The 13886-nt window shown below is 42.6% G+C and overlaps 1 protein-coding gene across 1 annotated transcript; it reads left to right on the top strand.

The window, feature by feature from the left end:
- The first annotated feature begins 53 nt into the window (after nucleotides 1–53).
- Nucleotides 54–4310, top strand: tnnt2c (troponin T2c, cardiac). Its single transcript, XM_053414932.1, has 3 exons — nucleotides 54–180; nucleotides 1145–1199; nucleotides 3168–4310. Exon 3 carries the CDS (start codon nucleotides 3468–3470, stop codon nucleotides 4308–4310), a length of 843 nt encoding a protein of 280 aa, XP_053270907.1. The 5' UTR covers nucleotides 54–180; nucleotides 1145–1199; nucleotides 3168–3467.
- The last annotated feature ends 9576 nt before the right edge of the window (nucleotides 4311–13886 follow it).

Below are 13886 nucleotides of genomic sequence, written 5' to 3'. Positions count from 1 at the left end.
CACATACGAGACACGTGACCACTCCGCCCGCAGCCAGCGGGAGGCGCTGTGGAGTGAGGGGGCGGCACAGGTGCTGCCAAGCGGACACACGGAGGTAACACAGCCGCTGAATCACGTCCTCATCCCCGCAGAGCTGAGCCCGAGCATCGGGGGGGGATGGATGTCTCTGGTAACGTGGAGGTAAATAAATCCGTGACACGTTAAGAACCGGAAACAAGTGGAAAGTAATGTAAACACAAGTTTTACACTGAAGCTGGAAACTAGCTTGTTGCCTGGTAGCTTAACTGCTAACTTCCGGTTGTACACTCACAACACAACACTTTTTAATTAACGAAACGGTTCATGACGTTTTCAAATGTTCAAGTTCATGATGTTAAAGTCAGAAAACGTGACCAACTGCTAAAAAAACTACAAATCCCACATCCCCGTTCCGGTCTCACAGCTTCCGCGTCATGTGACACACTGACGCCAATCATATCAGAGAGTATTGCTGCTCCAGATAAATGGGACAAACCCCTTCTAATTAAATTGTTGTAGATCGTATATTTTATGTGAATATTCATATTTTAAAATCACATAGATAGATAGGAAACACCAATTGTTTATTAAATTGTACTGCTTCTAGTCCTTCATATAAATATAGATATTTTTTCAATAGCTTCCGTGTCATGTGACCAAATTAGTCCGAATCATATCAGATAATATTATAACACATTAGATAAAGAAGACGCAACTCTTAAACATATTTTATTTCTTTTTATATTTCTTATTTCTTTCTAATGATTCAACGTCATGTGGCCCACTGATTCCTATTATCCTAGATAAATAGGACAAGCCCCTTTATTTAACTTGAGTACTCCTTAATATTGATTTATATATAATGAAAAGCATATTTTGTTCCAATAGCTTCCATGTCATGTAACTGATTTCAAACTAAAGCTGAATTGTTTTCTTACCCTGGATGAACAGGACAAATATGATTTATAAAAGAGGTGTGTCTTGTTTATACAGTGTGATAAAACAGTATAGCATTGGTATGGCGTCAGTTGGTCACATGGCATGACAGCGATTGAAATATGGTTTTTGAATATGAATAAAACATATTAATATTTACAATATAAATTAATGTTTTGTTTGCCCACAGGTGATTGGACAAAATAAGAAGATGTGAGCTACTGGGGATAACTCAGCAGGGATGGGTGAGTAATGACAGATTTGATTGGTTCTTTCTTGGCCCTTATCCGACATACTTCCAGCATGTGTTGTGGAAATCCACGCTCTAGTTTTTGCTGACAAACAAACAAACCAACAAACATTTCAACCTCAACCATAGAGAATCACAGTGACACTTAACTGCAGTGCACAGTGTTGACCAGACGAGGTCACTGTAAATCCAGGGTTTTTCTAGCAGCTGCTTCTCGTGAGCAACACAAACTTTTCTTGAACTCAGAGACTCAAACTTTGCAGAAACACTGGTTTGATTATTGTCACTGCTGTATTCCTGAAGCTGCTTCCTTAAGACTCTGATCTCACCAGGACGAAAGCCTCTTCCAATGTTTGTATTTGATTGTAAACCAGTCGCATGAGGTTTAAACACACAGGAGTCCTACTGTATCCCTCCTTCAGAGCTGTATCTGTGTCTATTCATAGCCCTCGTCATTTGTTGTCTGTCTTTGCTGATGGACACAGTTGTCCCTTGGCAGCAGCGAGCGAGGGACCTTGATTATACTGGAGCCACCTGCTGTCCTCATGTTGTGCACAGGCATGTTGCAGCACAGCTCCGTCCACCCCGGGACCAGACAGACGCGGGACATTCTCACACAGGCTTTAAGACTCGTTTCATGGTCCTTTAAGGCCACGATTATAATCCAAGCTCCAGAAGATTTATAGCAACACTGAAACATAACGCCCAGGAGATAACGTGTGATCTACAGCAGAATAACGTCCGAGACTTCATCCTAAGGAGGTGTCTGTTAAATTAGGATACTCGCATGCACCTGTCTCTCTTTGTCACTTATCTCATCCTCTGAAAATTGCATATGTCCTTTTCCACTGATAACTCAAGACGTGATAACATACATTGTTGACGTCGGCTTTTAAATGTTGCCCCGTGGGTGCAATTACGTTTTAATCCTCTCGGTGCTGAAAGCAGAAAGCCTCCGATAGCAAGAATGTTTTCATTACATTCCAAAATGGCGACGAGGTTGGAGCAGTAAAGATCATCTTGCACGTCATTGTTCTTACTGAGGGTTTTTTATGAGGCCTGTGTCTCTTCAAACTGTTTGTGTTTGCAGGGAAAACTTTAGATAAATGATAAGAACAGATTTTTGGGCAGCAGATGACGCTGAGGGATGATATGAGGGAGTGAATCATTCCAATACCAATGTATTGGCCAGTATTTATACATTAAAACTGTTAATGATTCGTTAAAATGTTGTTATTAAATCCTTATGACAGGGAACTGCGATTGAGGCTTGATTTTTTACAGTTTAAACAAAACCTTTATTATAGATAACTTCAAATAAAAGGATAACATAAATACCAGCGAATTCATAGTTTTTGTCTGAAAAATAAGTTTTCAATTTGGAAAACATCGGGCTTCTCTTTACGTACAGATAGATTCACACATTTAAATTTACACCTACAGTCATTTATTTTGAATAAAAAATAACCTTTGTCTGTTGGTGTTAACACCTTGAATATCCCCGGCTCAGGATATTCAAGGTATTAGCTCAATTTGGAAAATGTGACAGCTGCAGCTTCCCATCATTAGAATCCTCGCTGGCTCTTACGCACTTAAGAGATCGCAATTTGCGTCGTTAATGGAAGTTCATAATCACCGCCTGCTTTTCAGCGGTGGCTATTAAACCATCACGATGGATTAGCAAGTTCCCGAAACCGCGGCTACAGTTGGATGATTCATCGACGGACCACGTACGTCACTGGAACGATCCACGATTTGTGTAGCAGTTGTGTTGCGTTGTTTTTTCTCTATGTTTCTGCTCGGGAATTTCTGCCTCCTGTCGCTGCAGGGGGCTCCGGAGGCCTTTGAAAGAATGGATTGTTATTTGTTCTTGTTTTGTGGGACTGGAAAGCACAAGTGTGTGTGTGTGTGTGTGTGCATCTGTTGTGAGTCTGAAATAGTCTCTCATCTTGTCCTTACAAAGGAATGAGGAGCCCTGTAGGGTCAGAGTCGACAGCAGGGGGTCTTTAGGGGATAAGTGGGGGTGTATGTGACCGACAAGACTTGGTGAAGGAGAAAATAGACCACTCCATCTGTCTCAAATCCGCCCTGCTGCTGACCCGCACTCTGGAGACTGTGGTCAGCTCCACGGTCACATGGTGATGGCGAAAGCCTTAAAACCCCCCGAGCCACAAGCCCGAGACCCCAGTCATCTCTGAAACACCAGCTGGTCTTGGTGTTCCTCCTGCCTTCTCTTGCCTGGACAGCTTCCCGAGGGCCCATCATGTCCGACACTGAGGAATTTGTGGAGGAGAATGAGCAGGAGGAGGAAGAAGAAGAAGAAGAAGAAGAGGAGGTGAATGAGGAAGAAGAAGAGGAGCAGACGGATGATGAAGCGGAGAAAAAAGAGGAGCACGCGGAGGGGAACGAGCATGAAGAAGAGTCTAAACCCAGACCCAAGACGACTTATGTGCCAAACATTGCTCCTCCAAAGCTCCCGGATGGTGAGAAGGTGGATTTCGACGACCTCCACCGCAAGAGAGTAGAGAAGGATTTCAACGACCTCCAGACGCTGATCGAGGTGCACTTCTCCAACCGGCAGAAGGAGGAGGAGGAACTGTTGGCGCTGCGTAGCCGAATTGAGCACCGCCGCTCTGAGAGGGCCGAGCAGCAACGCGTCCGCACAGAGAAGGACCGTGAGCGGCAAACGCGGCTGGTCGAGGAGAGGACCAGGCGTGAGGACGAGGCCGCCAAACTGCGCGCCGACGAGGAGGCCAAGAAGAAGAAGATATTCACCAACAAGTCCTTTGGAGGCTACCTGCAGAAGGTGGACCAGAAGAAGGGCAAGAAGCTGACAGCGCGGGAGGAGAAGAAGAAGGCCTTGATGGAGCGCAAGAAGCCGCTCAACATCGACCACCTGAACCAGGAGAAGCTGGCGGAGAAGGCCCAGGACCTCTGGCAGTGGCTCCACCAGCTGCACGCCGAGAAGTTCGATCTGTCCGAGAAGCTCAAGAGGCAGAAGTACGACATCTCCGTGCTCCGAAACCGAGTCAACGACCACCAGAGGGGCTCCAAAGCGTCCAAGACCTCCCGCAGCGCCAAGGGGAAGGCAGGCTCCAGGAAGTGAGGCGCCCAATTCACGGCAACTGGACTGCCAAGTCGTTCCTGGACTATTTGGCTTGAATATACAACTTGTATCAGAGAAGTTATCCCAGGGATCGGGTGTAGAGTGATGGGGAACCTCCTTTTTTCCAGGCCACCCGGGGATCTGAAGTGAGAGAAATGAAGTTAATGAACATCTTGTTCTTGAACGACATTTGAGTATCAACGTTCACTGTATTCGTCTGCTCACAAGCTGTGATTGAAAAAGTTTGTTTTACTTGTGTACTTAAGTATTTTCACCTACATATTTGTTCATGGTTACTTTTTGTTTATTCCTTTATCTGAAATGTGTGATAAATTGTTTTAAAAGTCTTCATACAAGCTGAGAAAATTGTTTTTTGTTTCCAATAAATCACGACTCAAATCTTTTGAAACACGTCTCTGCCTTTTGATGCTCTGTAACTTTTTAGAATTTGATGAAATGACTGGTTAAGATCAGTGTGTGTCTGTGTGTGTGTGTGTGTGTGTGTGTGGGGGGGGGGGGGGGGGGGGGTGTTAAATGTTTGAAAACAGCTGTTGCACAGCTGATATCTTTACGCAGCTGATTCAGTCTATTTTCAGCTCAGGGTGAGTCACAAAGAGGAAGAAGCTTCACAGAAAGGAGTTTGAATTCCTAAAGGTTTCATACAACAACGACAAAGACACAAAATCTGAGATCTGCTTAATTTTGTGCAATTTAAAATGAGTAGAATCCAGATTTTGTTTTCATTTAAGAAAATTCCAGTAATAGACCACACACACGTGTCATCATTTCTGTTTCCAATCACTTTATGATTTCGTTAATCAAATCAGGATTATGTATCATAGAGGCCGATCACTTTACATCCACTCGCTTTCTATGTCCTGAAAACATCCTCCTCTCGGTCAACTCAATGTCAAAGTATAGAGTAGTGTCAGGCTATTCCCTCTATGTGGCGCCAGAGCACCAGTTTGTGATGTACAACTTTTATAACACACTGTTTGAAAAAGGTGCATTACACAGCCAGATGTTTCTGAATGTCTATATAATACATATTTCTTTGTAATTTGAAGAATCAAACAATTAACTCAGTTCTCTAAATTTTCATAAACCAGGTATGTGTTTATATTTACTTTCCCATTCTTGGTGTAAAGCCACAAACTCTATTGTAAACCATGACATTGGACTTCGAACAGGAGATTCTACGTCTGTTAGTTCACAGAGAAAGACTTCTTCAACACGTGAGCACATGTCAGTATAAACTCAGGTATGTCTCTCTCTCCCTGGAGTTTATATCTTTCACGCTTGGACTCCCTCTCGATGCCTTTCCGCCCTTTTTCCTCCCGTGAACGTGACGAACCATTAAAACCTTCCAGAAACAACGGTATGTCAACAGGTTACCATAGAGACAGGGGAGAGGCTGTCTGTGGAATCATGTCTCTGTAACCCCCCTCCCCCCCCCCCCCCCCCCTCCCCCCCTTCCTCCAGCATCAACACGCCCACTCCTCCAGCATCCTGCTGTATCGGGGTCTGTATTGATGAGGTCGTGAAAAATGTCTGACCCGACAGCATCCAGGGGGGCGGGGCATCAATCAGCTTCACGCGTTGCACCAGGGAACTAGATGTTCCCAAAAAAATCAAGGTGCTGGAATGAAGTTGTTGTTGGAATCGGGATTTTTCTGTCGGCCAATCGTTCAAAAAGGCTCGATGCTGAACGTGTGTGTGCAGCAGGAGCAGCAGCTGCAGGGTCATGAGTCGGGTGTTGTCTCGTCAGCTCATTAACATCCAGCAGAGACCAGAGAGGAACGAGGGCTCTGGGTGATTGACAGCTCCTTGGCCTCACTCTGAACCCTGATAAGGAGTGGTCGTCCATTCTATATCTTCATTTTAATTAGAGTGATTGCGACTGGTCGTTGTTCAATTGTTATTTTTTATATCTCGCCACTGAAAATGTGTCTTTAAATCTTATTTTCCTTGAAACAGGATTAGAAAGCTGCAAATAAAAACACAAATTGACGTGTGTTAAGAATCCACATAATCCAGATATGTGACCGTGACTGAGTCTGTGTGTTTTAAAGGCATAATGTTGTGAAGCTATTCAGCAACACTATGAGCCGTTAACACTTTTGTTTCAGTGTTTAGCCTCAAGTCCCTTTTCCAGGCACTAGAGGATGTGATCAGGCTCCAGAGTGATCTTAACGTCAGCCAGGGTTCGGCTGTAGAGAACATTAAAGTGCTGTTTGTACATGAGAACAGGAGCTGGTGGAAGGAGGAGGTGTGTTAGTACACATAGCAATACACAAGAGGGTGGATGTTAACGTGTGCGTGGGGGGAGACAAATGCTCAGAATACAATGAGAGAGTACACTGGGACGAATGTGGACACACTCAGAGTAGGTGAGAGGGTTCTGGGTTTCGAACTTTCTGTGTGCAGTCTGTGTTCCTCACCTTAAAATATAGAGTCTCAGTTATTACAATTTGTTTTCACTGTAGATCAACTGTTTTATTTCTTAAATAACCAAAGATTGGGCTCATACATATTATTTGCTCCACTCATCATGTTCATATATAAAAACGAACAACACACTCACATGCAGTTTATAATCATAAAACGCATTTTAAACAGTGAAATGAGAATATGAATATTTCTACCACCGGCCGAGTTCAAATTAGGACATTAATCACTTCAGTTAAATGAAACAACCGTTGTTGCTCATAGCTTTAATATTAATTAGGCAGAGAATTGGGTACTTTAGCAATAAGTGCCCCGGCACCTTGTTGAATTAGGTGCAGTTTGGTGAGTTTAATGATCATAAACAATAAATGTCCCAACACGTAATGCTGTTCCTTTTTATTTTTCACCTTTCTGGAAGGTTAGCGTGTTTCTAATGACAATCATATTTCACCGCCCCGTCCTCACATGCACATGCACCGTACCAGCGGGGAACCCACTTTAGAGACATGCTCTAGCTCCGGCCCTGTGGATGGATGAGGCCACCTTGGAGACTGGGCCATTCTGCCTCATCCCCAACCTCCTCCAAATTGCGGTGGGAGTTGGTAGCAGCCAGAGGTATAAAGGAGGTTTAGCCAGTCAGACAGGGTGTTAATCTCTGCACGTCCTTAGCATCCTCCCAAGTTTTCCAGTGCTGATCCCCGCGGCTACATAAAGTCGTGATGTGGCCGTGCATCCTATCAGCGCGTCGCTGTGCCCCTGTTAGAGGGAGCTCGTGAGAACATAGCTTTAGTGTCTGTCAGGGCCTGAATGCATCAGTGGACTCCACAGTACAGTACAGTGAGAATAGTAACAGTGGTTTCAGATCATGCAGCTTAATCTGAACATGTTTTCTACCACAGTTTAATTAGAAATGTTCATTTTCCTGTGTTGTGACATGTTCCATGGCTTCATGTCTCTGAAGAACACTGGTGACTTGTTTTCATTACCACTAATGTGAGGTAATGGGACTTATCTATTTACTTTATTTATTTAGAGAAACTTGTTACACAACTGTTAAAATAGAAACAATTATACTTGATAATATATGATATTAATATATTAGAGTTTTCTTGGGGCCGATCCTGATGCTGAGGAGTAAAACATTTGGAATCTGTGGAAGAAAACAAACCTTATTCAATCCCAGGAATTTGAAAAGTTAGATTTTTCTTTAGTGGCATCAAAGTTTTGACTGGTGATATTTCATTGTGTTGAATAAGTGCTATTAAAGCTTCATACAGTAATAGATGTTGAAGGGCACATCCTCTCGGAGACACTAATGCCTTAATAAACTCTTAACACGAGAGGAATTACTGAAGAGAGCCGATGTCCTTTCAGAACGTGTTCCTGTTTGTGCTTATTAAAAGATCTCATACCCACTTGATGTGTGGGAAATGCAGATGTATTGGACCGTAGGATGCTACACTTCTGTATATTGAGTGAGTCATCGTGTGTGTGTGTGTGTGTTGTTCCCCTGTCATCATGCATCTCTATAAATAAAACCCACTAACGTTCTCCTGGCGGCGCTGCCCACAGACAAACTGTAAGAACACAGGTCCAAACCATGACTCACCAGAGAGAGTGTGTGAGTTCAGGCTGTTCATTCATGGACAGACGCGTCAAACACAATCATGTGACATCACACAGCTGCTGACTGCTGTTAGCGCAGGCGTCAGACGCTGAGTGAGACACACTGTGTGGGACGAGACGTGCGTCCAGGACGTGATGTATGGAGCTGTAAGGGACAAAGTGTTAGTATCGTGTCTGTGAATGGACGAGCAGCATTGATCAGATGTTTAAATCAACTCAAATTAAATGGCAGTGTTGACTTAAAATGGTTTTAGATGCCGGAACCATTTTTCCAAGTGTATAAAAAGGTGAAGCAATTTGTGAGGGTTCAGTTTGGCGAAAGCATTTCGAGGTGTTTTTCTAAAGCTGAAGCCTGAAATAACAAACAGGCCTCTTTCAGGGTTTCACTGTATAAAAGCTAACAAATCTCAAGAGATTCTAGTCCAGCTGTGGACTTGTGTTGATGTAATATTGATTTCTAGATCCAATGATTACTAGAAATCGGTTTGTCTTCCACTTTGGCCCAAAGTAAATAAGTATCGGCGGTGACCTTTAACCTGCCTGCTCTAATTGGATCAGTTCCCCCGCTCGTTATTGATCACTTTTTTAAAACTATAACAAACAATCTGAACATGTAGAAAGAACAGATATTTGCTCATATATGAAAAACGGATACCTTAATACAATCATGAAGTAAATGTACTTTTATAACACACCACCACCACATCACAGAGCTATTGACAATCAGCCTCAGCCAACTTTTTTTTTGCTAACTTAAAGATCAGCATTTGTAATTATAACTTTAAGACCGTAAACATGTTAAAATGTAAACTTTAATAATTTAATATGTAATGAACAATGACTGGATCTAGTTTTTAGTTCTGTGGCCTTTGTCTATGTGGTCTGGCCTGGAATAATATCCAGTTTTGTCTTGTGATAACAAATAATCTGGCTTTGTTAACTGTGTTTAATAAACATTTACATCCTTATGTAATTCACAATGATTGAATTTCAACTCTTTATCTTACAAAGCAGTTTTTTCAGCCTCACAGAACTGCATTGGTCTAATCTAGTTTAATAATGTCTATAATAAATCTATTTGAATGATGTGATGACCAATAATCAGACTGTGACTGAACGTGCAGACGACAACTCTGTGATTTCTTCTTCTCTGTCCTTCACGTCCCACCTGCTCCACTCGGCCCATTGGATTTCTTCTGTGGGTTCATCACTCTCCTTACCTGAGAAAGAATGAGCGGCATCTGATAAACGACTGTATTTAGATTCAAGCTCACGTCCTCCACCGCGTCCTCTCTGTCTGCCGGCTGATTCATGTCAACCTCCACCTCTGCTCGCCATGTAAATCAGCCGAGACACCGGAGTGGCCCGATCCCAGTGGAGCCTTCTCCTCCCAGCACGTTATTACCACGTCCTCCCACCACGGTGACGGCCCTGATGATGGTGCTGCCGCTCACACCTGTTGGAGCCGCAGTGAAGCCGAGGTTTCTCCAGTGTAAGTGGCATCTTAATTGGCTTTCTCACAGTAATTGTGGAACTGGGCTTAATACCAGTGTGAGTCAGAGGGTAAGTGGAGCTGGATGATCTCACAGGAGGAAAAATCTCTGAGACCTTAAAAGGAATTTAGTCCTCAGCTCTGGTTGTGTGAGAACATTCATTGGGATTCATTTCTTATAATCTGGAACACTTGGATGGTGAAGCACAGAGATTTGTATTAAACACGTCACTTTAATGTTTCTTCAAACATTTTTATTATCAGACTGTCAGGTGTTGGAGTATTGTTTATATTCTCGAGATTTTTCAGTCTAAATGTAGCTCGTAGGCATCTTGTTGGAGAGGAAAGTTTACACTGAACTCTGTGGCCCCTTCCTCAACCATGACCACGTCAAGTCACGACAGATCTATTTATGTAGCACATGAAAAACAGCAGCAGTAGAGCCAAAGTGCTTTCAGTCATTCCAAAGGAAAGTCATATATGTATGGTTAAAAAAGAGCAAGGAGTAAAATCCTGATCTGGATCCAAACCGAGTTCTAATGGGTTCCTCCTTAGGTCAGACCCCCTCACGGAGTTGTTTATTCATAATCCTGCTAACTAACTAACGAACTAACGAACTAACTAACTAGCTAACTAACTAACCAACACACTCTGATGAAAACCTAACCTTCTTGATTGAGGTACTAACAATGTCTCCCATGAAGGTTTGGTTTGTTGACCCTCCCTCCTCCAGAGGTAAAAAGCATTGATTTTCACTTTATAATGACCATAGTCAATAAAGCAAATACCAAAATATCCCTGGAGGTGAGTCAGAGATGGAAAATGTCCACAAGTAATTGGTATTTACTCTGTCATCGCCCAAACTATGGAGATCATTAACGTGAGCTTAGCAGCAGATCTCCTGCCCTTCTCTCCATAGAGAAACAATATTATATATGCAGCTCTCCTGGTTAGAAAACATCTGATTCTATGATTAGAATCCACGTCACAGGCCTGTTGTGCACAGAAACTTCCGAGGAGAAGATAACTATGACTCCCAAGAGGCATCTTGGAAGGAAACATCTAATCTCAGAGCTTAAAATTTGTAATTGCTTCACTTTTAAATTCAGGATGAATAGGCAACTGACTTAAAGAAGTTTGGGCCACATCTGTGAAGTTGAGGCAGTAGAGTCTCATGGGTATTGGAGTATTCAGATCATGCCTAAATAGGATTTTTCAGAAACATAATTGAACTTATTAGTCATAAAAAACAACCTAAAGGATCGTACGATTTACCAGGAAGAGCTCCGCATTTCCACGTTTGATATTTCAGGAGATATTCACAAAATTTAAAGAGTGAGGAAATCTGAACTCAACAACTTATCCCTCTTCACATCTCTACGCGTCAATCTGTTCAGTTAAATTCACTTTTTTATAACAGAATAATTACGACACCTCTCTAATTACGCTTCAGGGGAAATTCTCAAGGTCAAAATTTCAAGAAATTCACAGGTTCAGCTGGTTTTAAATGTGAATCCTCGTCCTGGTTATTCATGAACTGGACGTCTTTTGTCAGAGCAAATCAGTGGAAGGAGGAGAAGTAATGAGAGAGGATTCCTGTGCTCGTACCCATGGGGTGAAACATCTATTTATAGCCGCCTACATCAATATGTTTTCCCTCCGTCGCCTCCGTCTAATGCTTCAAAAAGCAGCTCCTCAACCTTTCATCTCCTCCCTGCCGGTGACGCCTGGTTCCTGCCGTTCTCTTGACAGACGCTCACCGCTTTTCTTCTCTTAGTATTTGAAAAGCTCAAAAACATCCTGTTCTCAAAATTGATTTAACAAGATGTACGCTGGGTGTGCCACTTTGCAGATTACAGGACCGCACATCAAAACTCGACCTTTTCTCTCTCGGCGAGGACAAAATGTGCAATCGGCAGCAAATACAAGAGACTCGCCCGGACCCGACGTGTTTACGAGAAGCTGAGACTGGTGGTGATTCAAATTCAACCCCATCCTCACATCATTACTTGTCCTCCATTCCAAGACAGGAGGGGAGCGGTAATGTCAGACAAGTGTGGAGATGTAGATGGGTTCCTGTGCCAGACGGGAGGAATCATTAGGATAACACGAGACGACTCTGAACAGATGTTCCAGGGCGACAGACGGGTTCACATTCACACTGACATTATGAAAGAGAAAGAACGAGTGTCTGTGCTTTGTATTCACGTCTTCTGTGTCTGTGCTTGACTCTTATCGGATACGACGGAATAATCATATCTAGCCCACAGGAAATCTTACACAACATATTTTTGATATCTGATTTACATAACCCAGCACCCACCAGTTGCACTCTAAGCATGACCACACCGTGCATTTTCATAACAGCGACACTAAAGGCCATAAATGCTACCGTTAGGCCGTAATGGGCGGCGGCTATTACACAACTGTCCCTCCACTTACCCCTTCAACTGTAATTGTTCTGGGAATAGAAGCAGCCCCCCCCCCAGCTACCTCAACGTTAATGATCTGACCTCTGACCCTCTGCATCCAATGAGCCGTGGAATACCAAGCTACAGTGAAGCAAACCTGCTCATTCACAGCAATATCTCTCTCTGTGAAGTATCATGGTGCAATACAACCCTGGTTTGACAGAATATGATTTGCTCCTGATTCGATTATAGGAGTTGATGTGAAAAGAATGAAATATTTTGGATTAAACATTGAGGAAAAGTAAGTTTTGGGGTTTTTGGGGTCTGATGCTGGTTTTGATATATCATCCAATATCTGTATCCTTGTTATGTTATTAGAGCAATATGAAGAAGAACAAAATTCAAGTATTATGTTGTAGTAAGATGAGAATAAAGTTGTAATATTACGAGATAAGAAAATCTCATTGTTTCTTGAGAAACTACAACTTTATTATTACGTAAACATCTTCTCTGCATTGTTAATCCTGTAAAATGCAAGTTTTCATATCAATCCATATTGTCTAACATAAACGCTGATATATCTTTGAAAGGTGCATCTCCACTTATACATCTAGTTCTTTAACATCTTTGATAAACCAGTGCTGAATAATTCAAGTTATTAAAATGTGGAGGTAAAAAAAATTGAAGTTGTTACTATTTATAAGAGAGTCTCTTCAGAGAGTAGAAGTTGAGATAAGGTCACATCTTCTGTGATGACGGTTTGAAACTGGGATGTTTAATTAGCCCCAAATAATGACTGATCTCACAGGTGCATTGTTGACGTGCACATGAGGTCAGTCCAATCCGCGCGGTGTTAAACATCCAGCGCAAATAAACATTCAGGAAATGACTAAGCTTTAATTACACGTATCACCACGCGCAGCTATTAGTCGGGGCTAACTACAGATATAGCACTCCACTCTAAATATGGGTTTAGCCTTCGGAGAGTGGGCAGCTTCTATTGCCAAGGAGACCAACGCAACATCCCGACCTTTTGTGTTTCTGGGCGATGTCGTGGATCAAAAGGAAGTTGTTGCGGTGAGATCAAAATGTGCTTTTCATGTTTCACCATCAAACGTGTGCAGGCGGAGGAGACACGAGGAAGCATCAATCAGAGAAGCTCTTTATTTTTTTACTTAAAGGTCTTAAAAGCACAAATTGGGGCCTTGAGTCCCTCAGTCGAGTGGTTATCCAACAGGTATTATCTGCAGTGTGGTAGAAGGGCACAGTGTTTTGCCGACAACCCTCACAGACAAAGACGTGTTTGTAGAAAAACATGCAGTTCAGCTGTGTTGCAGTAATTGTAGGGAATATCAAAGGGAACGGCTGCTCACATCTTCACACTGGCCTCCTGTCTGCTGCTGGTTAATGATGCAATTGAAGAGTTTGAGGACAAAACACATTTTGGATTTGTTTAGAAAAACCTCCTGACGCCTCAAAGTTTATCGCCATCTCAAACATTGTGACCTTTTGTTTTTTAATTTCCCAGGGATTAGTTCATGGATCTTGATGAGAATGTGTTGCAGATCCACAGGAGAATATGTATTTAGCTAATTAAAT

This window comes from Pleuronectes platessa, chromosome 22 (genome assembly GCF_947347685.1).
Source record: "Pleuronectes platessa chromosome 22, fPlePla1.1, whole genome shotgun sequence".
NCBI classification, from domain to species: Eukaryota; Metazoa; Chordata; class Actinopteri; order Pleuronectiformes; family Pleuronectidae; genus Pleuronectes; species Pleuronectes platessa.
Note: the sequence above shows the minus strand (reverse complement) of the source record. Positions and strands in the feature narration are given on the sequence as shown.

Excerpts from the sequence above, each read along its gene's own strand:
- tnnt2c (XM_053414932.1), top strand. The coding sequence starts at position 3,468 with ATGTCCGACACTGAGGAATTTGTGGAGGAGAATGAGCAGGAGGAGGAA.